A 26,293-nucleotide genomic window follows, 5' to 3' on the forward strand; every position below is an offset into this window, starting at 1 on the left:
CTGAAGACTTTTGTAAAATGTATGTAAAAAGTAGGAGTGATTAGTTGTGAAAAAATGCCTGACTTATTGGACGTGCTTTTTTCAGCCTGATTTTATTTAACACTATGATTTTTGTCAGGTTCTTCATTCATAGCCAGGAGCACAGTTGTAGAAAAAGCTTTCCTCCCTGCCCAGAAATGAAGAAATGCTACCATAATCCTGGTCTTAGGTAAGAGGTTTATTTTCTATTTCTGAGGAGATCCCTTTTGTTTTCCAGATGGATACACTGGAGTTCCTGGGAGATGAGTTCAGTGGAATGGCCAGGTGCCCCTACGATGCAAAGCATGCCAACGTTGCATTGTTTGCAGGTAAAGAAGAATAACTGAAAAAAATTCTTTTGCTTTCCTTCCTGTAACACAGGCTTGCCATAGTACTGTGTTTCTTTTGTCCAGAATGCCAAAATCTAAAAAGTGGCAAAGGGAGTGAATAATGACTAAAAATAGGGGCCATTAGGAAATCACTTGCACAGGAAGCCTTGCTTTCTCTGGGATTAGTTTCACTACCACAAACAACTTTGCTCGAAGCCTCAGTTTCCTGGCTCAACATTTCAGTATTTCCTGGATTTGCGATAATATCATGCCAGACCAGTGTGAGGCACCATTTCTGGCAGCATCTTGCTTCTACGGAGGACAAGGACAAGACTTGTATGAACTTTGAGGAGGAGGAGGAAAGGTATGCCCTTTAACAACTCTAAACTTAAGTTGGCGTTTATAATAAAAGAAAGAGAATATGCTCTGATACGACCTTTCCTAGGTCTAAAACAGGAAGGGAAGGTGATTTTATTTTAAAGCAGAAAACATCATGATCTTCCATTACCAGCTTACTAGGCAATGGAGAGAAACCTGTTAGTTAATGATGATTTATGCTGCGTGCAGCAGAATACAGTTAATTCTGATTTCTACTAGAGTAGGTAAAATAGGGAATGCTTATTAATGGGGTTAGTTTGAGCTGTTGATTGTGAAATGTTATCGTGGTATCTTTCTTCTTGAATTCCAGATTAAACTGTTTATTGAAGTTCTTTTAGAATGAACCTTGCCAAACAGTTATTAGATTTGGCTGTAAAATGGATGGCAAAGGCAATACAAAAGCCACCCATGATAACATCAATCCTCTTCAACAGGTGTGCTGAAAGCAGTGACTGGATTATTATGTGGAAATACTTCAGCAATTCCTCTGAGGGTGTAGGAGTTTATATGTATTCCAGGTATCCTTAAGGAAAGACCATGTCTGTGGCCAAAGTACTCTATTAGCCACTACTGTGTTTGAGCTGGCATGATCTGCTTAACAAAGGAGAGATTTCATAGCAAATTGCAAAAAATATTTTTGTTTCCTGTAGTGTATATCAATGGGTTCTTTTGTTTCAAAATAATGATGGGTGTGATGATGGTGTTACTATGTAATTTCTTAGATATAGTTAAAAGGTCATAAAGTAGAAATTCTCTGTAGCAGAGAATAAACCAAAAATGCAGAAACACACCTTCAGAACAAGATACATCCCAAGGTTCATTCCACAATTCCTATCCTAAGGGCAGTCTGAGTCACCTGTCTGACATGCCTTGTTCACCACACTGGCCAGAGTAGGCATTTAAGAGCAACTTAACCTAGACATTTACCTACATGTAACTGAAGTTAGGTAAAAAGAGTACCACTCTGTCACTGAAGAAGTCCTCACATTATTTGAAAATTAAAATAAATATCTGGAAATCATAATTATATCTCTTGGGATGGTTCAGAGTAAAAATTATACTGTTCAAATAAATCCTTAAAGAATATATCTGCTAAAATCACTGTTTGATATGGCATACATATTTATCCCCATGATAACATTTCAGAGTGTAGCAAAAAGCAGTTTCAGAGCAGTTCAGGGCACTAATCCAGCATATTTTAGTCTGCTGGGTGCACTTACAAGAATATGGCTCTTCTTGCAGCTTGTAGCTATTTTAGATGATATGTGTGAATTGTAATTAGTCACATGGTCTTCAGGAACTTGGCAGGAAAGAAAATAAACGTGTGATTGTATTAACATGAGTTCAGACACCCATAGCTAAACAATTCAGCTTTTTATTCTATTTTAAATTGTTTTTAGTATTTGCTTTTATTTGCTTTTTTTTACTTTTTTTTGGTTTTGCTAAGAAAAAAGAGCCCATTTCTAAGTAGCCAAATGCTGATTGGAATTGCAGGGTTCAGAAAGAAGAGTACAGTCCTGCTAGTAAAAAAAGCAATTATGATTTTTAAACCTGGAGCTGAAATTAAAAGTTGTTTTTAGGTACAATAAGGGGAACTCATTATCACAAGGGGTCCTCTGCTTAGCCCTGAATATGCAGTCAATGCCTTCAAGGCCCAAACAATTTCTGTCAAGCTAGAGGCAGGCTGTTCTGATTTTCTGTAGAAACAACAGAGACAAGCTGCTGGGGTTCACGCCATGATGCTTGTGATACTACCAGCCACCATGGTTCCAAGGTCTGTCTCACAAGTGAAAACAGCCCTGTCTTATCATGACCTGCAAACAGTTCTGACAAGTATCAATTTAAACTATTGTCAGGGCTTGTGCTTCTACATCCAGATACTATTGGTTGACCTTGGGGTGCCATTTTGTAGGCCATTTCTTACCACTTGTCCTCCAGCATTCTTTAAAGGAGAAGAATGCATAATTCATGTGTGAAATGCCTAAAACACATTTTAGAAGAGAAACATAGACAGGCAATCCTCCTTCATGTCTTTGCATCTCTGCTTTGCCTGGGCTCCCTGTACTCTGTTTAATTTTTGACTAGTGACCTTTGGCCCAGAAGTACTCACAGAGGGAGAAACTTGAAGAAATGTCAATTAGCTGGCGGTCCCCAGGACCTGTCTGGTTTTTCCTCCTGGTTAAAACCAACAGTCCTGTTGAGGCACCTCCGTACTTGTAAGCAGAATTTATAAGTATTAAGCTAGAGAAATTTCCAGATAAATTGGATAGGGTAGATTAGTATGCCCTAGCTAAACTGGTGAAGAACTACTTCATAAGGTTTCTTCTCCCACAACATCCCTCTTTTTAAAAATTGATGTTCTGTCCCATTTACCGTGTTGGATTTTTTCACTTCAGTGTTCCTGAAGGAGATTCTCATTTGATTCATGAGCAAAAGTAATTACATTTTTCCTATCACTTCCCACCTTGTTTCTTCTTTCCTTCTTCCTCAGAGGGAAAGTTGTATTCTGCTACAGTGACTGACTTCCTTGCGATAGATGCAGTCATATACCGGAGCCTTGGAGACAGCCCAACTCTGCGGACAGTGAAACATGACTCCAAGTGGTTGAAAGGTAGATAAACGAAAATAAATAAATAAATAAATAAATAATAATTTAAAAAAGAAAAAAAAAAAAAAAGAAAGCCACATCTCTGATGATAATCCTGGATTCCTAACAGACCTCTCTGTCATTTCATTTCAGTAACTTTTTCTGGAAAAAGAAGGAACTAAATTACATCTCTTTACTTATGCTGATCTATTTATCTCTTTTCCTCTTCTCCCAACCCCAAGTTACTGGTCTTGACAAAAACTGTGAGCGTAGTAGGCCAGAATATATTCCAGAGAGTTTTCCAAGCTGAAATAATCAATTTACAGCTGTTGGATGTGAAGGCTGGCATTTGCAGGGCTCAATGTATTTCATGTACTCAGGCTCTGTTTGAAGCAAGCCATTCCTTGGAAGAGTGTTAGGTACCAGCGAGGGCTTCATGAAGGACAGAGAAGTTGTCCTAAAGCATTACGATTCATCAATGAAAAATAAAATTATGGGAATATTGCACAAAGGCTTCCTTTTCTACTTCCTAGGTACTGTGCAGCTGCCATTGAATTAAGCAATGTGTGCTCTAAATGCCCTCATTGTTAAGAGCAGTGCTGTTTTGCTTCACGTAGGCGTTATGAATAGTTAACATTTGGAGTGGTTTTAATAGTGAGTAAAACTGAAGTTTGAAGGCTTTTGCTGCATGCAGAAATGTTTTGCCAGGTGTCGACTTTAGCTGTCCCACTTTGCTTGTTGCTGCAGACATGTATGGGCAGAAACAGTTATGGGGATTGTTATTCCCTCCACACACAGCCTGCAGGCCATAAAGAGCCCTGTTTGGAGCCCTCAGGCATGCCATTACATATTGCCTCTCTACATTTCCTTGTTCACCGTGCAGGGCAGACACAGCAGTGGCTAACACCTCACTGCCTTGCAGGGACTTTCCCCAGGCTGGCCTCCAGCTGTGCTGTGTGTCCCAAGCAGTGGTTCTTCTGCAGTGGTACCGCTGCGTCTTCTGACAACTGAGCAGGCTTGCCTCATATGTGCATTTAATTGTTGACATTTAGTGTGAAGGAATTTGGCTTCCCTTTGCACCTATAGTGTGTTTGTGTGCTGTGTACTGTGCATGGAGCACAGATAGGATGCCTTCTCTGTTTTTTCTAGAACCATACTTTGTCCAGGCAGTGGACTACGGCAATTATATTTACTTCTTCTTCCGGGAAATAGCAGTGGAATACAACAGCATGGGAAAGGTAAGGGCAAAAATATTGCCTCAGATGACTTAGTGACATTCGGGAGGAGAAAAACATATGCTATTCTTGGACCAGTGCTATTAGGAGTGACCTTGAAATGAGAACCATAAATCATAATGACAAGGTCATCATTTTGAGAAGATTCTTATTGCTCAAGCCAAAAGGTGGGTTGGAGTGAAACATTGCACTGTCTTGAAAGGATACGAGGTGGTTTCTGATGGTGGCAACATATGCCAGAATCTCTTTTCCTAATCATAAAAAGCACAAGGCAAATGTCGTTAGTTCAGCATACTAGGAAGATGTTAAAAATGGCTTCTAAAGCAAGGAGATATTTCTTTTTAAGAAATCTGAATTGGAGTAAACAAGAGTAGAAATTTTGTGCTCTGCCATTCTTAGAAGAATAATTAAACACTTTCTGCATTTTTGTGAATTTCACAATAGCGTTCTGACTAAGCAGTCAGAAAAGCTGACCAAGGTCACAAAGGTGGAGGGCAGGAATAAAAGCCCAGCGAGATTTGCATAGTTTTTAAGTGCTGAAAATACAAGAGTCAGAGCAGGCAGCGTGGGCTGCAGGGATTGTGAATATAAAATGTGCTTTTGTTTGGGGAAATAGAAAGCTAAGCAGTCTGTATGGAAATGAGTTTTATATGGGTTGAGAACAGATCTCCTGAAGGATTTATGACTGTATATTAAATGCCACAGCCTTATCTTTTATAGCACACTGTTCCAAAGCTGATTTTTTTCTGTTTCTTATTTGTCACAGATTATGGAAACATGGGATTAAATTAAGCACCTTGCTGTGTTATTTCAAATGTTTTAAAAGTGAAATTCCTGTCGAGTCTTCAAGTTCAAACAAACATTTCATTTTCTACATTTTTTTTGCTCTACTCTTTCCAGGTAGTTTTCCCAAGGGTGGCTCAGGTTTGCAAAAATGACATGGGAGGATCTCAGAGAGTGCTGGAAAAACAGTGGACTTCCTTTCTCAAGGCTCGTTTGAACTGCTCAGTTCCTGGCGATTCGCACTTCTATTTTAATATACTGCAGGCAGTTACAGATGTTATCCATTTCAATGGCCGCGATGTTGTTTTAGCAACCTTCTCCACTCCATATAATAGGTAATAGGCGCAATAACCTTTTGTTTCCTTTATGTTTCGCTTTTTATTGCAGTTTGTTTTTACTCCATAAAGGTCCAAGAAGTGATTGCTCGTACAATGTAATTATTACATACCATGCACTTACTGAGAGTTTGTGTTTCATTTTAAGGTACCCTGCCATTGCTTACTGCATTTTATATTTGATAATTTAGAGCAGCTTTCAAACATTTACTATCTGGACACATTCCTTGGACATTTTCGTTACATGAGAATAATTCAAACCAGCCACCAAGAAGTTTTGCGGAGTGTAACTTGCAGGTTATTACAAAGAGAAAATACAGTTTTCCTTTCTTCCAGAGAAAGGACCAGGTCTGTCCTGTTCACATCCTCCTTTCCTCTATTTCATGCATCTCTACCAACATTTTGTCCTGGGAGAGCCAATGTTCTCATACTTCCTGCTCTCTGCAAGGAAGGTCTCTAGATCAAAGAGAAGGAAGTAGTGGAGCTGACTAAAGCTTCACAGTCTGTCAGGTCCTACTTTGCTTATTTATTCTCATAAAGGGGTGTCTTGAACCCTTCATACTGAGTCAGCCAATCTTTCAGCTTTTTAACCCCTGGAGCTGCAACCTGTGATGCTCTTAACAGAGGTTTCTGTTAGCAAGGGGGAAAAGAGGAACTGAGCTAAATCAAAAGTCTCTTCCTTTTCCTGGCCACATCAACATGACTTTGTTCTGCAGAACCTACACACAGGAGTCCTAACCTTGCTGAAATACAGCCATAACACAAGCAGGTACCAATAACACAAGCCATTCTTCAAACACCTGTATTTTCACTGCTCATGTGGTTTCCAAAAAGCATCAGTTCATCTGTTAAGAATTTATTGCCATTACACATTATAACATGTTTCTCCAGAAGTTATTAGAATAGTAACTATCTAATTATTGAGTTCTCCTGGAGAAGTTAAAAAAAAAAAATACTAACAGTCCAATTAAAAAATATATTGCTGTTTCATGGTGTAATGCGTGAGCTGAAAGGGGAATTTTATTGCTGAAATTCATCTGGTTTTGCTGTACACTTGCCACCTCTTGTCAAAGCCTGACCTTAGTGAGGTCATGCACAGAGCTGATTTCAAATGAGAGTAAGACTAGCCCTCTTCTGTTTAATCACTGACTTTGACATCAAAACAGTAGGGATTGCAGTGGAAAAAAATATTGCCAACAATAGGGAATGAAGTTTTATATTATCTCTCTCTTTTTTTTTTTCTTTCTTTTTTTTTTTTTTTTTTGTAAACAGTTTAAATAAAACCAAATAGAGAATTGGCATAAGCAAATAGGCTGTATCTTGAGATTATCTATACATTGAGATGTTCTAGTCTGCTGGTATTTCATGAGGTATGTCATGATAAACTTTTACTTGAAACCCTGTGTTTTAGAATCTAAGTACTTGTTTTTAAATTCAAATTTCTTTGATCTCTGGAACAAGAGCATCCCCCTAGAGTGAGTTGGCACAGATTCCTCAATCCAATCTGAGATCACCCTGGGTGGGAGCTGGTGGTGGGTTGTAGTCAGTAGGTAAGAGATTGCCTGTCTGTGACCCACAGTGCTCCATCCATATTGTTTTATGACACTGTGGACCTGCTAATTGCCATCCTCAATGGAAAAAGTTTTTGCAGTCTTCTCACTGTAGTGATCCCTCTTACACTGTGGAGATACATGATGAGGACAGTTCTCAGTGTGTTTAGTTCTGTAGAGTAAGCCTGAAGGTTTTAGGGTTGTTTTTCTTTAGTGCTTAATCCAACAATGTGTAAAACCTTCTATCTGTAGTGTGACTTGCAATGCCTTAGGATGTGGTCCTGCATGCATCTAAATACACCCCTGACCAACCCTGACGTTGAAATATATGTGGCTGCCTTGCCTTAAAACTCTTGCTGTGCAGTATCGTGTTAATATAAAGCTTTGAAGTGAGTTTCCTTCCATATAAAAACCTGTCCTGTGGAGATGAAAGTAAGAATAATACCATCTCCCTACTTGTTGTTTCCTTCAATAATAAGCATTTCAAAACCTTTAAATATTCAAGCAATTATTTTCCTATCAATTTTTGTACCCTTATGAGTTTAGTTTTATTCTCTGTAACAGTATTATAGTTCCTACGTTTTCTCTTTGGTGTATAATAACCTACTAGCTAAAAGCAGGATTGAAAGCCTCAGCCAGCTGGGTTCATGCTATTTATCTGATAAAATCAAGCAGTGAAAGTCAGACATGAATACAGTAGTTCATGTGTAAAAAAATAAAAGGTGGGTAAATGAATAATTCATGCTTCCAAGTGACTGACCATGGGAAAACCCTAGGCTTTTCAGAAAGCATGTAGGTAAGGTTATAATTATGTTTAGACAGTGCTACTGTGCAGTTGCATGCAAATAATCAAAGAATTGAAATTTACAACTTTATCATCTAAAAATGTGATTGTATTTGCTTCTACAAGCTCTTTACACCTCATTGAATAATTGAGTTAAGCAAATTGCTGAGCATAGTTAACTTCTTTCCATTGGGAAAACCTGCCAGAGATGAGGCTGTAAGAGGATGGAGTAATAATGTGCAAATGCCAGGCCAGTGGCACAGTGCAGTACGTTTCCAGTTTGATCAGCTCCAGCTTCTGAACTGTCTGCAGTGTGTTTTTGAGGCATGACAAGGACTGTGAAAATTCATACTGAGAAAATGTTGTGACTTACAAGAACTTAAATTTCCAAATAATGGGCTCTAAATGAGACTGGCTATTTCTTCTCATGCATTACCAGTGGTACAGTTTCCCAGATTCTTTCCCCTCTTCAAGATTATTGCAATTACTTCTTTCTATAGAGGCTTTGAAACAAGTTGTGCTGGCAGGAGCTGTCTGCCGATTGGTATGTTTCATTTTTTTCCACGGGGCTGGCTTTTCCTGTCAATACTCAGAGGTTACAAAGTTCGGGATTGAGTAGCCTGTGACAGGAAGACTTCTATACAGCATGTTTTTCACTCAAGATTTTATGCATAACTGCAGAGTGAGTAACAATTTCTGGGAAATGTCACTTTGCAGCATCCCTGGCTCTGCAGTCTGTGCCTATGACATGCTTGACATTGCCAATGTATTTACTGGGAGATTCAAAGAACAAAAGTCTCCAGATTCCACATGGACACCAGTTCCTGATGAACGAGTACCCAAACCCAGGTATGTTTCATGTGTAGTGATATTGTTCTGCTGCATGCAGAGTTTTGACAATTTGAATAGCTTTTTAAAGTACAGATCCAAATGAAGATATATATTGTAGTAATGAAAAAGGAGTTAAGTTGTATTTAGAACTAAGATATGAAAATGGGATTTTTTTCATTTAGATCACATTTGTGTAAAATAAATCAGGCCAGTATCATATCCATTTGGTCAGAATAACTGGCATTTTAATAGAGCTATGAGTTACCTGTTGCAAATTGGTTCAGTAATGGATGTTTCGTGTAGCAAAGTCTACACTAGTTCTGAGAATTGCTCTTCTGGGGTTAACAAACAATTCACTTGCAATAGAGGATGGGGAGGCAGGGCATGCAGCGTTCTATCAAAATAGAGGTTTGTTTTACGTCATTTCTCCCGAGTTGCTTTTCCTGCTTCCACTTCCCTCCTGTTTGCATGTAGTTCCCTTATTACACTTTCTTTGTACTACCTACAAGCACCCCTTTTGTGCAAAATGGTGTTGATAGTCATTTGTTAATCCATTTACACGCTCTAAGAATATGAAGTAAATGTCAATAGAGCAAATTAATTTATCTTGCACAACCTCTACCACTTTAATATATGTTTTATATTACCTTTGTTATCTTTCATAACTTAAAATAAATAAATAAATAAATAATCTAAAACTCTGTGGTGGCTACTAGGATTCTACACAAGTCCAGATTTAGCCCACTGTGTTTTAGAGACTTACCAAGTATACTGTCCCAATGCTGTGTTTACTCTGAGGTTGTCCGTCAAGAGAAGAACCTGGTAATGCCTGGAAAATCTCATAAATTCTGTGTCTGTTTTTAGTCTGAGCCCTAGAGAGGCATCTATCTGCACTGGCCCTGGATTTTCTTCTCCTTTTTGCAATGTTTCAGCAACTCACTGGATAGGCTGCCTTGGTGAAGAAAGGCTGCAAGAGTGCTCCAAGATCATTTATTTGAAAACAATATTCATATAAAGAATATTTGCAGGGACAAGGGAAAAGCATAAAGAAAAATTTTATTTCTTTTCAGTGGGAGGGGGGAAGAGAAAGTTGCCTTGTAAGTTTATGAGATGATCCAATAGCATGCTAACAGTCACAATGAGGAGAGGATATTGTTCCTTCTTCTAAGTCAGTAGGAGATAATGATAGCTGAACCAGTAAACAGTGTTTCATATAATATTTGGCCATCAATCCGCTTAATGGAAATAATCATTACTAGCAACTCATGTTGAAATTCATAAGAGGCAAAAGATGCCTTTGAAATAAGGTCATTTTTGTTTGGATATCTCAGTATGGTGCAGAAACATTAGTGCTCCTATTGATCCTAACATTTGTCAGAGGCTTACTGGAACCTTTCAAGAGCCTTGCTTCCCTTTTTTGTTGAGATGAACAGGAGGGTTTACTCAGTTTTATGTTTATTCAATTAAGCCAGTTTTGAGATTATAACAGAATTAATCCAATTATGTGATTAGGATTTAGGAAAAAATAGGCCTCCAGATTAGATGTACAGAAATTCTAGGTACTGAAGTGCCAGAAAGCATAGGCTGCTCCCTAGAGAATTTCACCCAATAGATCAATGCATTTGTCAAGGACTTAGGAGATCGGTGATGCCCTTTATTTCTCCTTCTCTCCCTTTATTGGTAATTCTGTATGTAGTCACAAAAATAACCAGAATATTTTGGATCTAGAGAGGCAGAGCACACAATCTGTGCACATACTGTTTATTACACATCTGTGCAGGAGTATATTCATTGACCCAGTTAATCCCTTCTGGTCCTGTGTTAGCTTCCTACATAACATTTGGTTACCTAAGTTTTGAATATTTATCTAAATCAGAGTGGCAGATATGACAGAACCAGAATTACACTTTGTTCAAGGTGGAATTACTTCATTGATGTTAGTGGCTCTACCTACTTTAGATCAAATGAAGATTGGACACTGCAGAATGATTATGAGTGGATTATCTTCTCATCTCACAGTGGCTCAAAGGCTGAAGAATCATAATGGTCCAGGAAATGGGATCAAATGAATTTTTTGTTGGAGAATGTAATCCACAAATTATTAATAACAGGCAGAGAATGATGCTGCTGATTACCTGTTGAAGCATGAAAGTTAAATTACCTTAGAGGAGGAGGAGAGATTTTAGGAATACAGTGAGTAGATTTGCATTTAAATTGTCCAAGAATGATTATTTAACTTTTCAGTCAAAGTCCTCTATGTGCTACAACACTTAAATTCTCCCTGAAAGAAGGGTAAAACCAATGCTTGCATGGATGCTAGCTGGGTTGTCTTCTTCAGTAGTCCTTCTTCTACCAGAAAGTACTGAAATCAGCACTCTTTGAACCATGAAAACAAACTCCTTCCATATGATTTCTTTTATTCCAAGAAAGAACGAACAGTCAGCTAGTCAAGTTACACATCAGAAAGTGTCTATGACAGTGAACATGATTAAGTCAAATACACAGATACAGTAATTAGGTTCCATGTGAGTGGACGAACTACAAGCTGTGCACATCGAACTACTGCTAAAGAAGTGGATTTGTTCTTTTACATGGCAGCATGGAAGTTCTTTTGGTCTGGAGTGGAGGATAGAAGGCTTCAGGCTTTCCTGAGGGGCTGAACAAGTCCAAGAGACTTCTCAATCCTTCGTTTAAGACATTGCAATGCACTTCAGATTTTAACAGAAGACATCATGACAGTTGTTACAGAAATGAGATTTGCACTTAGACATCAAATAAGTGTTCTGGATTTGCCTTCTTGTTTTATTTAGACCTGGTTGCTGTGCTGGCTCTACATCATTAGAGAAATATGTAACCTCTAATGAGTTCCCGGACGATACTCTGAATTTCATCAAAACACATCCACTGATGGATGAGGCCGTACCTTCTATTGTCAATCGACCCTGGTTCCTGAGAACGATGGTCAGGTAAGTGCCTCCAAATGGACACTTCCTCATTGTAGCATGCTGTCAGGTTGTGCTAATGATCTTGCTTACAATGCTCTCAAATTCTATAAACATCCCTGGTGTGCTGGGCATGACTCCAGCTAGGAAAGATGGCAGATGCTGTAGAACTCCCTGAGCAGCTTCCAAGATAGGAAAAAAACCTCACTTCTTTCCAACCATGCTGGGCTGAAACCGGATCCTGGGGGAAATGAAGTGCAGGGAATGTTGACCTGCCTCTTGGCTTATGGGTCAGTGTTTGAGACAGCTCTGTAGAAAACTTTGGGCAAGGATCAACAGATAGCCTAGGGATATGTATACAGGATACAAGCATCCCTACCAGGATATGTTCACAGGATATGAAGATGTCTGTTGTGATTATGTACTGGTATGTTTTACTGTTTACAGAAGTGTGCAGGCAGAAGTAATCACATAATCTATATTCTTTCTATGACAACAAGAGAAAAATAATAAAGAAGAGACTTGAACAAAGACTCATAAATCAAAAAGCCTCAAATACACCATACCCTTCCTCTGAAAATATGTCCCCACTCTCCTGTGTCATGCTGTGGTCACTATGCTACTTTTCTGCCCTCCAGCTGTGGTTGGAATGAAGTGACTAACTTTTGCCATATTTCCCATATTATTTGCCATATTATGAGTAGTGTTTAGCACTGGAAGGGTTTAACTTAGTTTTATGAAGTGTATGTTCTGTCAGGTACTTATGGCCACTGATTTTCTATTTGGAGCAAAAAACGATGACACATGATGATCCCTGACTAAGATCAGTTCTCTGATCTTAGTCTAGTCCTGGACAAGCTGCTTCCCACATGGATCATCTTTAGCTTCCAGTTATGTTATATCTGGGGCCTCACTTGGGAGCCAAAATGCCTGGGCTGGTGTGCCTTGAGGTTAAAGCAGAGACCCTGTGTTTAACACTGTATGAAAAGCTGGTGCAAAGAGTTGTCGTGAGGTCATGGTAAACTACGTTCCTGAGGAAATGTTGAAAACCCTGGGGTTTATAAAGGCCAGGTGGTTTAAGGCCCAGCAACATTGCTCTACTTCATTCCAGTTACATACCTCCAACCAAAGATGAGAACAGCAAGCTCCGTAGAGTGCTTTCCTTCGATCTACAGTACCTGATAACTATTACCAAATAATCTCCAGTACTCATCTTTAATAAATGATGTGATCCCACAATTTATACTGCCTTAACACTGAACTTGCTTAGTGGTTGTTATATGATTATTTTTAGTCAGATAAAATAATGTTTACTTTCTCAGCATTTTCTCAGCGTTGTATAGGCACAGCTTTTCCTGCCAAAAAAAAAAAAAAAAAAGTTGAATGTAGATCTGTTACCAGTATTGCTGCTTTTAATGTAACTGAACATGAAATTAAAATAAATAAATAAATAAAAATCACTGTGCTGATTTTCTTTCCCTGTCTGTAGAAATCGTCAGGCTAGTACTTTGGTTTTGTTTGGAAGGATAATTCCTAAATTGTCTCAGACTCTTAACAGCCCTTCAGCCTTCTGCGTGAGGTTTGCTGTTGCAGACATGTCTGCTAACTATTTGACATCTGGATAAGCACACAAACACATGGAAATTCCCTACCATTTGGGGAGCCAAACTGGTACAGTCTGTATTGACTTACAGGGTTTTTCAGTTAGAAGTGCTTAAATATGCTATATGGCTGCTCAAAGGCTATCACACAGTTACTTGAAGTGGAAAACATGATAAAATAAATGGCAATCTAATCCACATGATGCAAAATGCGATATTGTTTTTCTAGATACCGTCTGACCAAAATTGCTGTTGACTCTGCTGCTGGGCCATATCAGAACTACACTGTGGTTTTCTTGGGATCAGAGAAGGGAATCATCCTGAAGTTCTTGGCACGGACGGGAAACAGTGGTTTCCTAAATGACAGCCTTTTCCTGGAGGAGATGAACGTTTACAATCCTGAAAAGTGTGTATCTGATTCTTTGTACTCATGTATGGGTGACTTTTGACACTTCTGATTTTCCAGAGATCAAGTTGTCCCATGAAAAGGGAAGCAGGCTAGAAGAAGCCAAGTTCTCTGAGTCATTTTATATTGTTTTGGGGGGATGTCTGGTTGTCAGTCTCTATATTGAAATAAAATATTTTTTTCAGCATATCTAGAAAATAGCCCATCATCCTATGCAGCAGTTGAGGGATAATTAAAAGCAAAATTCTGCAAAGGAAGATTAATTTTCTAATCCTATAAAAAACCGATTCCTCTCCAAATAACTCACTAACCAGCAAGCTACTCTCCAAGGGAAATTTCCCACATTTTCGCCTTCCTCAAATATGCCTATGGGGGCTTTGAAGTGGGTCATAAGCATGCAGAAATTTCAGCTACTTTGAGTGCTGGAGAAGGATAAACAGAAAAACTGAAGGGCCCTCAGAAATCTTGTCTGGTGTGTAGTATCTCTCTACTTCTCTGGCCCCATGCATTTTTAATGCATGCTTTAATACTTGCTTATATATCTTTCTGTCACTGCATTTAATGGCTATTGTGTGTTCTTTTTCTTCCTTGGCTTGTTCAGTTCTCCCCTTTTCAGGTTTTATTTATGTTTTTTGTTGTTGTGTTGTTTTTTTTGTTTGTTTTGTTTTTGAGATTGAGGAATCATTAGGTTTTCATTTGGTTTCCAGGGGAACTCACTTGTAACTTTATCTCACATTTTTGAATCAGGTGCAGTTATGATGGCGTGGAAGACAAGCGGATTGTGGGTATGCAGCTTGACAAGCCCAGCAGCGCCCTTTATGTTGCCTTCTCTACTTGCGTCATCAAGGTTCCGCTGGGGCGGTGTGAGCGCCATGGCAAATGCAAAAAGTATGTGCTTTGTGGTGGCACTTGCCCTCTTGTTGTAAGCCCATGTTCCAGGCGTGGGGAATGCGAGAGCACTCAAGAATGCCTCCTTCTGCTCTTCTTTCTCAAGGGCCTGCATAGCATCCCGAGACCCCTACTGCGGCTGGGTGAAGGAGAGCGGGGTGTGCACACAGCTGGTCCTTGGCGCTAAGTGAGTAATGGCTCTTGCTGGAAGGGCCTTGAAGCGCTGGCAGTGGCGCCGGACAGACTTGGAGTGAGCTGTTTGAAATGTGGAGCTCTCAGGGTAGAAAAATGCGTGAAGTGTTTGTTCCTACCTTATTTGCATTCTCTGAAATTTCTCACAATTATTTTTTTTTTTGGTGTGAACTGTCAGCTGATTGGTGACTGCTGAAAGAAGAGGAAGAATAAAATGAAAGAGCTGTACTAAGGCCCACGTGTTGTTGAAAAGAGGGAACTGGATGGCTGTGTCTGGACCAGCCCACACTGGAGCCATCACAGCTGATTAAAGAGGCAATAGAATCCAAATTAAATTACTGAAGCAATTTGTCCACTGAAAACAAAACCAGTCCTTCTAATTTACTGTGCATTACTAAGAGGAATCACAGAGCACAGTAAGAGCTTAAAGTAGATTCAGAGAAGTGCTGGATCTCCCCTTGCTTAACAGTAGAATTTAATTATTTTATAATAATGAAAGTCTGTGAGGTTTTGTTTAAGTATGGTTACTTAAGCCTTGCAGGAAGCAGATCTACTTCAGACCTGTCATTTCTTGGACACATCTGACACAGCTCACACTTGCCCACTCTAAACTTCAAGATAATGGTATAAGTGTAGCATAAACATCACATAACCCCAGCAGCCCCACAGCCAGCCCAGCTTAACCCTGTGTCTGTATAGGTCTTCAGCATATAATGGATGAGTTATCATGTTCTTAATTTGCCATTTCAATTCAAATAGTCTTGTCCACTTTGAAAACTATAGCTATGTCTAAATACTTATATGCTTTATGGAGGCTGTTTCTGTTGGATATTTGGTAAAATACCATTGAAGTTCACCTGTGTGCATATGAGGTTTTCTCAGCCTTCTAGAGGTGCTTGAGGTTTTTTGCACTTGCCATGACAAGGTTATGGGGAGTTTTGTACCTTACTTTCAAAAATGTCTCTACTATTTATCAATAAATCCATCAAGACAGGAGCAATGCAGCTTCCAGTGGTGCAGTTCAGAGGTGAGCATGGCAGGTTGCTCTCTATCCAATACAAACCACATGGGAGGAGATCCAGATCAATTGTTCGGATGTCTGGTGGACTTCTAAATTAACCAACAGGAGGCAGAGATGTTAGGTGCCCTCCTGGAGTAGGTGACAGTTGAGCAGTAGTTTTAAGGACATAGTGCTGGGAATTAAGTGTCTATATGGGTAATGATGCCCCCACAGAAGGATCCTGTCTAATGCAGACAGGAGCTTGTATTGGAGGTTTTCCAGGGCTCTTGTCACTCATCTCTTACTGTATCAGGAACTTGGAAGAACAGCTTCACTAGTTATCCAAAATCACTGGCACAGGTTAGGAGTTTGAATTGAGCATGTCAGCTAGGAAAGCCTTTAAGTATTAATCAGTACAGACCCTTAAATTCAGCATAATTCACTTTGTGATCTGGACCTTATGCCCTGCAACCATGTTCAGTGCACTACCTACAAAATTTTGAAAATGCAAGTTTTTCCCCCCAGCACAGTACCTAGCCGATAGTTTAGCTTCCTTCCCATTTCAAAACATTGGTGCACTTTGACTACTGTATGGACAAGTCAAGGTAGGATTGTAACTGCTCATGATAATGTCTTTTTTTTTTTTTTTGATTGAATAGTTTAAAAATATATGAATGTTTGCCTCCCTTGACAATGAGGTATGCAGTAGATTTTGAAAGAAGAAAAAAACAAAACAAACAAACAAACGAAAAACACAAGGAGTCATCAGAAGTCAAAGACTCACGTAGCAATGACAAAAGAATTGAATGCCTATCTTGGAATTTTTTAGCCTTCATGGGGAAGTTTCAAAGAAATGGCTGGTTTCATGGTGTGTCTTTATTTCAGTTGCAGATGCAATAATTTCTTTCTGGTGGTGCTTGTGACTGTCGTTACTCATACTGTTATGTTTCTTTCTATTATTTAGGCTGGCATTTGAGCAGGACATAGAACATGGCAATACAGATGGCCTGGGTGACTGCCAAAGTAAGCAAAGCTTTTACCCTCTATTTACCATGTGTAACAGTGTCTTTCTGAATGCCTCAAATCACCCTTACCTGTCGAGCATTCTTTTGTAGCAATGTAAGGCACAACAGGGATGGCAACTGCAGCTAAAGGTACAGGAAGAGGAGGCACAGCTGTTTAAATGTATTTAAATAGCCCAATTGATGTGATTTATACAAACACTGGTCTTCATATCAGTTATGTACTGGAAAGACCGTGGTTCTACAGGATATTGATTATAGCAGTGAAATAATGAGATGAGTGTTCATTGTGTTTATCAGTCGTGATGGTTGGATTGTTTATCTAGATGTGCAGAAGGAGCTTGGTTTCTTGTATAGACTGTGACTTGGACTACACTCCCATGCATAACAAGGAGACAGTGAAACATGTCTTCATCTTTGGATCAAAATCAAGAAGTGGGAGCTTATGTGTTTGTGAACCTTAGTTGATATTACAAACAGGCTGGACAAAGTAGCAATGCTAAGGATCAGGTACTACTGATCCTGTCTAAGAAATGTTAATGGTAAACCTTAGGTACTGACAGCATGAGTTGGAAGCTTAAACACAGTCTTTAAACATTTACATTTTGCACTGAGATGCTTAAAAATGCCCAGCTTGCACTATGTGCAAAGAAACCTTGGATGTTGATTTCTGAGCTGTCAGGAACACCAGCAGCTGTGTAGCTTGTTCAAGACAGCTGTTGTTCCAAATGTTCTTGCCAAAATTGGTTTAATTCTGAGCCCCAACTATTATTTACAAACCTTATGAAATCAAGAATCACATTCTTTTTGGTGCAATTTGCACTAATGCCTGTAGACACACACCCAAAACAAAACAAAACAAAACAAGAACAAAAAAACAAACAAAACAAAACAAAACAAAACAAAAATAAATTAAAAAAAAAAAAAGCGCTCAGGAAGTGAGAGAGTCATTACTTTTGGAATATAGCACAAAATAACGGAGGGCAAGAGTGTGCTCTGGGATACAGTGCAGTCCATAATCTATGGAGAAACCTAGAACTTTCTTGTGCCTTGCACATCCTTGTTCAAGAGTCATTTATTATTGTGATCACTGTACTTATGGGAGTACAAGGATTTCAGTCTCTGCATGCCCTTGTCTCAGCTACACCTCCCTGTGCCCTAAAATTGGTCCATTTAGGGCTCTTTAAGTTTTTTGAAGGAGGTGTACTCACAGTCCGTTCTGTGATCCCTGTAAAATGGGCTAGCACCAAAACCGGGTCAGTTCCCAGCTGGTACAACTTTGCCCTTTTCAGCCCTTTTCAACATAGTTCTGCTCTCCTTGGGCAAATAGGTTAGACAGGTATGGAGTCTACCTGACATCAGTTACACATTAAAGAAGTGTAGGAGATGATTCAGAAAGAGCAAGTTGTGCTCATGGAGAGAGTTCTGCTCCTGTACAGCGAGCAGTAAAGCCAATACCCCGTCTAAGTCCCTCTTCAGCCCCGAAAGATGCATTGAACCTTGACACTGCACAGGGGTAGATTTCACTCCCTGCTAAGCTAACTGACCTTTTTACTTTATGTGGTCTTGTATCATGTGAGTTTTGTCCTCATCAGCTCATGATTATAGCTTTATCACTCATTCTGCCTTGTACTGGAATAGGATGTGACCTTGCAAAGAAAGCCATGGCAAAGGGAAAACTGTCCTTCCCATTTGTCCCTTGCATGGGGCTAGTCATGAACACTTTTAGAGTCAGACATTGTTTAAAGGTATGTCTGAATATTAATTTTGCCTGGATCCTTAGGATAAAAATCATATACATATAGATACCGGCTGAAGTATAAAAGGTTGCTAGCAGCAAACTACTAAAAACAAAACAAAACAAAAAGAGAGAAATAATGATTTTTCCCCTGTTATTTGTCTTTCAGATTCCTTCGTAGCCCTGAATGGTAAGGAAGTTCGTAGTTTCACTTTTTACTGACAGAAAATCCATTTTGGAGGAATCACTTTTTACTAAACTTTTACGTATTTTCATATTTATTGTTTTATTTAATGTTTCTTCCCAATTTATTTTGTTCATAGACATTTCAACTGCTTCACCTGATCATGAAATGTCTTACCACACAGTGTATGGTCAGTTTATGGGTGTTTTAAATATTCTTCCTGGATCTTTGTATTAGCTAGTAGTTTCTCTAGTCAAATAACAGCTAACGCTTTCTTATTTGTTTTGTCTTGGTTTTGAGGGCCTGATTCACTAATCATGAGTAAGGTTAAGTCATGCTTCTTGATTTGCAATCCCTCTTTCCTAGTCCTCCCTCAAAACTCTCTCCATTGAATTAAAGTCAGATATGGCCAATTTTAATGGCACTCCAGCAGGCATGATTAAGAGCACGCTTCATCTGAACACTCAGACAAAGGAACACTTGGAAACACTGATGCATCTTATCTGTTCCCTGGGAAAAACAAAATAGCTTACATCCCACTCATGAGTTGTCCAGGCTGGTGTTATGACTGCTACAGCAGCTAGTCACTGATAACTTAGGGAAAGGAGCAGAACTGTCCATGGGTGATAGAAAATCTCTCATAAAGCAAATTAACTATTACCTGTGTCAGTTGAGATGGGGTTATGCCCTGAGTCCCAAAGGTTTCTCTCACTTCTGGAGTAAGTAATTTTTGTTGTACATGCTTGCAGTATCATAACACCCCTATGGTACCTGGTCTGTAAATAAAAAGGGGGATTCGCACACCAAAGTTGAAAGAAGCATTCTTGCTAGCCTGGAGTAGCAGTTTCCCACTAGGTAGCTGTTAATCTGCACTTGCAGTACTTTACACCACTTTGTTCTGTGTTTGGAAGTGGATTACAGTGTCACTTGGAGTGAAGAATAAGTGTCTTCTTGAGGAATTATTGCAGAATAAATAATCACTTTAAATTCAAACCTAGACTTATATTGCAATAGTTTCTCTTCCTAGACATCCTGAACAAAAACAAGTACTCACAAGCTAAGAGGATGTGTGATAATGTTCCCAATGAAGGCAATGGCTAATTCCCATTTGGAAATTTGGAGGGCTGGGAACTTGCTTGTGAAATTGCTTTCATTCAGGCTGTGCAAGACAAACAGTTCATCAGAGCTTGGAGAAAATTATAATATGTGTGGCTGAATATAGCTAGAGATAGGTTAGTTTGCTGTTGTGACGATGCACATTAGATTGGTCCCTTCGTCTCCTGCCTGCAAAATATGTAGATGCAAACAGAACCAATGGCAACACATGATAGTACAGCAGAATATAAGTAACACAATAATACTTATCAGCATTTAAAAATAAATTAAATAAAATTTCCCATGTTATTACCAGGAAATGGAAAATGTGCAGGTGAAATTTGTTTGCAAGTCTGATAATAAAAAACAATGAGGGGAATACACAAAATCTAAGTTGAGACTTCATAATGTATGGAAGACTGATGGTTTCATCTGTATATAGAGTTTGTCGTTTCTTTCTGTTGAAAATTGCTATACATCCAAAACATAGAGCAGTAATTAAAGGATAAGTAATAATAATAAAGACCATACTGCTGAATCTAAAGAAAAAGAAAATAGCCCCGGGCCTACTGCTAACATGCCAGAAATGTCTTTGGATTCCTACTACTAAGTGTGTTTGGAGGCTGCACAGTTATAGCTGTAGACTGTGGTTCTGAATCCCATCAGCTACCATATTAAGAGGGACTTTAGCCAAAGCTGGTATTTTAATCTGACCAAGAAAGCAGAAAAATGGTTTAAGTGAGTGTCAAAATGAAAAAATCTGTAGTCCCAGAGGAGTACAGTATAGTATAGGTATAGGGAGTATACTTGCATGTCAAGCACAGTGATAGATTTCATGAATGAACCCAGCTCTTAAAATAAGATCCTACTGCCAAATGTGAGAGAAAATCTTTCACAGATGATTTCATTGACATTTCTAATGTAGATTCTGATACATGGTCACTCAGCAAGACAGCCCTTCCTTTATGGGTTCAGTTGAAATAACCTTGATGATGTTACTGTAGTTAGTCTCTTTCCACCTACCAGGGCAAAATACAAAGGGAAAAGTGCTAGTCACCTCTCTTGATCTTCCCCAAGAAGACTGTAGGAACTTCCAGCACTAGACAGTAAAACAGTCTCAGTAAACAGCTCATGTTTGCTAAATGTTATGTCTGCTCTTTTTTTTTTTCTTGAGCAAATAAAATTTTATAAATAGTTTATTTTAGTGTTATTGAATACAATTACATATGTAACTAAATGATAATTCATAATAGATTAAACCTCAGAACACTGGAACATACCAGGATGCCAATCAAATGAATGTTCAGGATGCCAAATGCTCAGATGCAAAAGACTTATAGCTAGATTACCCCTTTTGACTGATTTACACCACTATAAATCAGATCTCTGGTAGACTTACTGCCACTCTGTAGCAGTGTACATGAAAGGAAAACTGAGCCCTTAATCTGTGTATTCCTTACATCAGCCTCCTTCTGAAATTGGCAGATGGGCTCCCTTTTCTGGGGCAGTCTTACATGATCAGTTGTAAACAAGTAACAAAAGTGCAAAGTCCACACAGGTGACTATTCAAGTACATCATTTTTGACACCCAAGGGGAGAGAGAATAGGAGGCTGAAGTTGTGTTGCAGAAGGTCAGAGATGAATGATGTGAGAGACATATTTAAACAAAGAGATGAGCTTAGATTCTTCCACAAAATTGTAAGCAGCTTCAATTACCTTTGGAAACATCAATTCTTAGTGAATTGGGCCCTTATCTCACCCCCTAGCCATATTCCTTTCTCCCTCTGTAGTATTGATTTAGCCTTTCCCTCTAATTGTCTAATTAGGTTGCTATAGCTGTTAATAGGATAGTGTGTGGACATCTTAACCTCTGAGATCCTAATGACTTGTGCATATTAGAGCAACTATCAAATACGTATTGAATCCCTGTCTTTGTTTTAAAGCTGAAAAAATCTCCTTATATTTTACAAGTGCACTTCAGAACAAGCTGTAGTTACAGAAGTGCAGCCCTTCTGAATCATTATCCATGCCCGTAGACACTAAGTGCTTTTACTGAGGTCCTATTACTTGATTACAGCACTCCAAATGAAAAGTTTTTGCAAATAATGGAAGCACCCTAAAACAGATTTTTTAAAAGCCTGTCTATTTTGAAATTTTCATGTTTGCTTTAAACAAAGAAGTTTGAAAAGCACTATATCTGCAGCTTTTCAGGTGCATTGTTTTAAAACAAAGGCAGATCTTTAGTTTTTAGATGTTTAGGTGTATGAAAAGCTAGTCAATACTAACATAGATGTACTGGCTACACCTCAGATATGTTAAAGCCTCTTTAAATTGCAGAAAAGCCTATTTACACAGTCAGAGTGGTAAAAATGGTGTGATGGGGGAAAAAAAAGCCCACTACATGTTGCAAACCATACAGCACATTGTAAAGGTTTAATAATGGCTGCATGTGAAAGGGACAGGAATGGGTTGCCTGCCACTTCAGCCTTTTCTCTGTTTATGAAAGAAATAACTAGCTCATACATTTCTGGTGTCACTCAGCTCGGAGGTGAAATTCACCCAGCGGGACTGACTGTTCAGCCACTTACAAGACACAGTGATAATGCTTATGGTGTCTGGTGTGGCAGCCACTGCCCAGTAGCAACTGTTTGCAGAATACAGCTCCAACACAAGCAGGGTAGGTTATTAAGGTTAATCTGCTCCTGCCCTGCTTCCACAAAATGGAAGAAAGTTTATGTTGATTACATGTGGAGGACTGTTTCTCAGTGTGTACTAGACTAGCACATTAGTAACAGAGCAAATAGACTGATTTCTCATGATTGTGTGAAACCTTCCTCTACCTAACTGCCATCTGGTATACATTACTATCTTCACAAAGCCTAAGCTTTCAATTTCCAAGAACTTCTCCATGTATTTGCAGCATATGGTTGAGGAATTTTTTTAATTATTTTTTTTTTTTTTTAGAAAATGCGTCCCTTAGGCATATCTTTCCTCTAGATTACTGTATTAAGAAACATTTTTCTTCAGCCGTACTTTTGCCTTTTCCTTAAAATTGTCCCTTTAAGCACACCAAAAGTAAAAGTGTCTGGACAGAGATATGGACATATAAATGCATATGTAAGGCACGTATAAAATATAATTACTGCTTTGCAAGATTTCCTTCTCTTCCACCTCCTTATCAAGCTTTGACTAATTGCTTTCTTATGTTGAGTGCAGCACTATTTGTAGGCTGACCAAATGTTGTACACATTATTGTGGCCATTGAATGGGGTATTAACTTGGAGACTGAAACCCCATGAATTCTGGCACTGTGGTTTAGTCCTTAGGGAAAAGAAGACATGGAAATCTCATAACTTTGGCCTATTCTCTGGCCTATTCTATGTCCCATTGTTCCTCTTATTTCTTGAGAATGAGCAAAGGAATTGACAAGCGTAAAATGGTATAGAAGTGAAAGCTTTCATGCTCCAGTGTATTCTTGCTTCAAAAGGGCACGTATTTTCAGCCACTGGGCCTCTACCCATCCTTTTGGAAACAGGCAGCCCTGTAGAACTGCTGTGGAACAGGCAGCAAGTCTGGATTGAAGCCCATCATCCATCTAACTGTGTGTTACCAGTGCTTCCAGCCATGCTGTTGCTTACGGAAACCTTCTAGTAGAGAATAATATTTGGCTTCTCTTTCCTATTTGAGCAACATTAAAAGCGCCATCTTAAACAAAATACACCCTCTAGTTTGCCATGTTAAAGAAAGGTGGCTAGAGGAGACCACCCTTCCTACCAGGAGAGAGAAAAAATAATACAGTGCCCTCATCAGCATAAGCCCTCAGCCTGAGGTCCAGTGCTCAATTAATTGTATTAATGATTACGTGTAGTACCTGAAGGGTGAGAATTCTGCATGGTGAGAATGCTGAATCTCACCAGCTTGCCCTACAAAGAGCGCTGGTTATAGAAGTTAGTTCTCTCCATATCCTGTGCAAAACACAGTCCAAAGTACTGCTGCATACAAACCTGCACACTAAATCAAAAGTGCTCCTCAAACATATGCAGAGGAGCATGGGCATTTTCTTCCCCTCCAAGATCATTAATATTCAGCAGAATTTCTTTAAATCATAGCAGCATCTTAACAGAAGCTGCAGCATTTTTGCTGATTTCATCAATATTTCAATCTGATGAAGCTGCTAAAAGGGCTGGATAAAATGAAGCACTTGTCTGTATCGAAAAGCATTCAGATTTCTGATGTCTAGAGGGTAGTTGGGAAGCTGAAGTTCATCAACTCTCCATGCACTGAAGGGACTGATGTTGCTTCTGAGAGCAGGGACCAGAATGGCCAAAGCATTGGTGCAAGTGGTGAAAAGGAACTTTCAGAAATATGAGTGATTTTAAGGTCAGAATGTGGTGTGGTTGGAGTTTCAGTGCCCACTTTCCCAGGAGTCATGGAGCAGCTGAGCCACTGAGAAGTCCAGGTTGGGGCCATCATTCAGAAACCATAGACTCCAAGAGTACTGCATTTTGGGTGTTGACCTACTTCCTGGGGTTGAGCTGCAAAGGACATACATATCTACAAATACATTTATGCCAAAGCCAAACCACTGTTAAAATTGTACAATGTTTCTGGTAGGTCATGTCCTGTGAGTGTGCTGTTAGGGTGTGTTCAACCAGCAAGGAGTTCCTCAGTCATGTTCAGGATGGCAGTGACAATGTCTAGAGTAGCTGTGAAACTCAGGGGAGCCGGCCTGTAATCCTCTCTTCCAGTCAAGAGGTCTACCCTGTGTGACAAATGCAAAGCAGATCACATCCTAAACTTTCCTCCTTCAAAACGGGCCTTCCAGTGTTCAAAGGGGCCTGAAGCAAGCAAGCAATGCCACATCTCTGTCCTGAGAGGTCTACCAACCAAGTGTGCTTTGAAGACAGTTACAATTTCTTGGCCAGACTCATGTAATAAGGCCTTCACTTCACTGTTAATTTGAGCAGAAATGATGTGTGGCTCTTTGCTAGCAGTCCTTACCTCAGAGCCATTGTAGACCACTGCTCAGACAAGACTGGTGGAAATGGTGCAAGTAGGCACAAACCCAGTGTTTTTTCCATTCCCAGTGCACAGGTTCTGGGCAGCCTCTCATTCCCTCAGGGACACGAGGCAGAGGGCAACAAACATCATCGTGTTGTAGCTATTCTGGCATTCCACTCCAGTTCTGGTGGTGCTAGAAGTTGTTCCATTTTATTGCTTAAATTGCTGTTGAAATTGCTTTTCTTCCTAAGCCAGTGCCAGACAGTGTGGACTGATGCTTCGGTATCAGGCTCATGTGCAGAATACAGCTGAAGGACATTTGACTAAGATGAAGAGTCCTCATGCTGCTCCACATGCATTTAACACTGCTGGGCAAAAACACACAATTGCAATCTGAGCTGCAGTCAACCGCACACACATGCAGCCATTAACACCATCCCACTGGACAGTTTGGAAAGTCCAAATTCTGTGTTTCCTTCGAGCAACACTTTGCAAGGCCTTCAAAGCCATGCTCAGCCTACGAGGTTCACCCATGGAGGAAAGCAAAGGTTGTGCTCCTGAGCATGAGGTGGCATGGTAAGTGACTAATGAGACTTGTCTTCCCTACCTGTATTTATAATGTAAACAGGACACTCCAGTTCACTAGTTCCAAGCACCACCTCTTCCAACTCTCGGGCTCGACAGGGTTATGATGCTAGGGGACGCATGCTGGATTGGAAGGATCCGCTTGGTTCATCCGAAAATACAGACCCATATGTGGCAGTTTCATCCCATAATCATCAAGACAAGAAGGGTAAGGCCTTGGAAATGACTTCCTGTGGTGAGGAGGGAGGGGGGGGGAGGACTGAAGTGTAACTGCTTCCAGCTGGCTCAGAGCAACATGTAATAAAACTCCTGTGCTATAATTAAAAGCTTATCGTAAAGCCTGAAACTAAACAGCCAATCTCAGACTCAGTCCTAGATAATTCACTGCCTGAGGAAACCACACAAAACAAATAGAAATGTATGCCTTTGCCGTGTGTATTGTACATGTGCATGGGAAGGAGGGAAACAGTGGGGATTTAGCTCTCTTTAAACTTGATCTTCCCCGTTGTCTGACAAAGGCAGATTCGTGGCTTTCCATTTTTCTTAAGAGTGCACTTTTATATTGCCTTTTTGTCTGAATTCCCGGGGCAGCACAGCAGGTCTCAGCTAATTTCACATTATTTCTGTCTCTCGCTGTCAGGAAGAAATACTGAAGCTCCGAGGTTGGCTCTACTTTAACTGGTGGAGTTACACAGATGCTGGTCCTAGCCACTGGACCTGAGCATCAAATGCCTTTGAGAATGAGGGCTGCAGAGATCATTAGTGTATTTCAAAAGATCCTTAGGTGGTTGCTGGTGGGGAGAGTTTCT

The 26,293-nt window shown here is 39.6% G+C and overlaps 1 protein-coding gene across 5 annotated transcripts in view; it reads left to right on the forward strand.

Moving 5' to 3' along the window:
- Positions 1-26,293, forward strand: part of SEMA6A (semaphorin 6A) — a 115,427-nt gene that overhangs the window by 65,050 nt on the left and 24,084 nt on the right. For 3 of the 5 annotated variants that reach the window (XM_032206106.1, XM_032206108.1, XM_032206107.1), the window contains exons 7-19: positions 257-347; positions 3,217-3,336; positions 4,462-4,550; positions 5,448-5,665; positions 8,717-8,848; positions 11,641-11,796; positions 13,603-13,779; positions 14,527-14,667; positions 14,774-14,854; positions 16,824-16,882; positions 18,789-18,809; positions 18,943-18,993; positions 25,528-25,692. In XM_032206106.1, coding sequence (XP_032061997.1) covers positions 257-347; positions 3,217-3,336; positions 4,462-4,550; positions 5,448-5,665; positions 8,717-8,848; positions 11,641-11,796; positions 13,603-13,779; positions 14,527-14,667; positions 14,774-14,854; positions 16,824-16,882; positions 18,789-18,809; positions 18,943-18,993; positions 25,528-25,692 — 1,501 coding nt within the window. The remainder of the gene's footprint in view (positions 1-256; positions 348-3,216; positions 3,337-4,461; positions 4,551-5,447; positions 5,666-8,716; positions 8,849-11,640; positions 11,797-13,602; positions 13,780-14,526; positions 14,668-14,773; positions 14,855-16,823; positions 16,883-18,788; positions 18,810-18,942; positions 18,994-25,527; positions 25,693-26,293) is intronic. The other 2 variants (XM_032206109.1, XM_032206110.1) reach the window with 2 other exon arrangements.

The sequence above is a fragment of the Aythya fuligula genome, chromosome Z, assembly GCF_009819795.1.
Source record: "Aythya fuligula isolate bAytFul2 chromosome Z, bAytFul2.pri, whole genome shotgun sequence".
Classification (NCBI taxonomy): Eukaryota; Metazoa; Chordata; class Aves; order Anseriformes; family Anatidae; genus Aythya; species Aythya fuligula.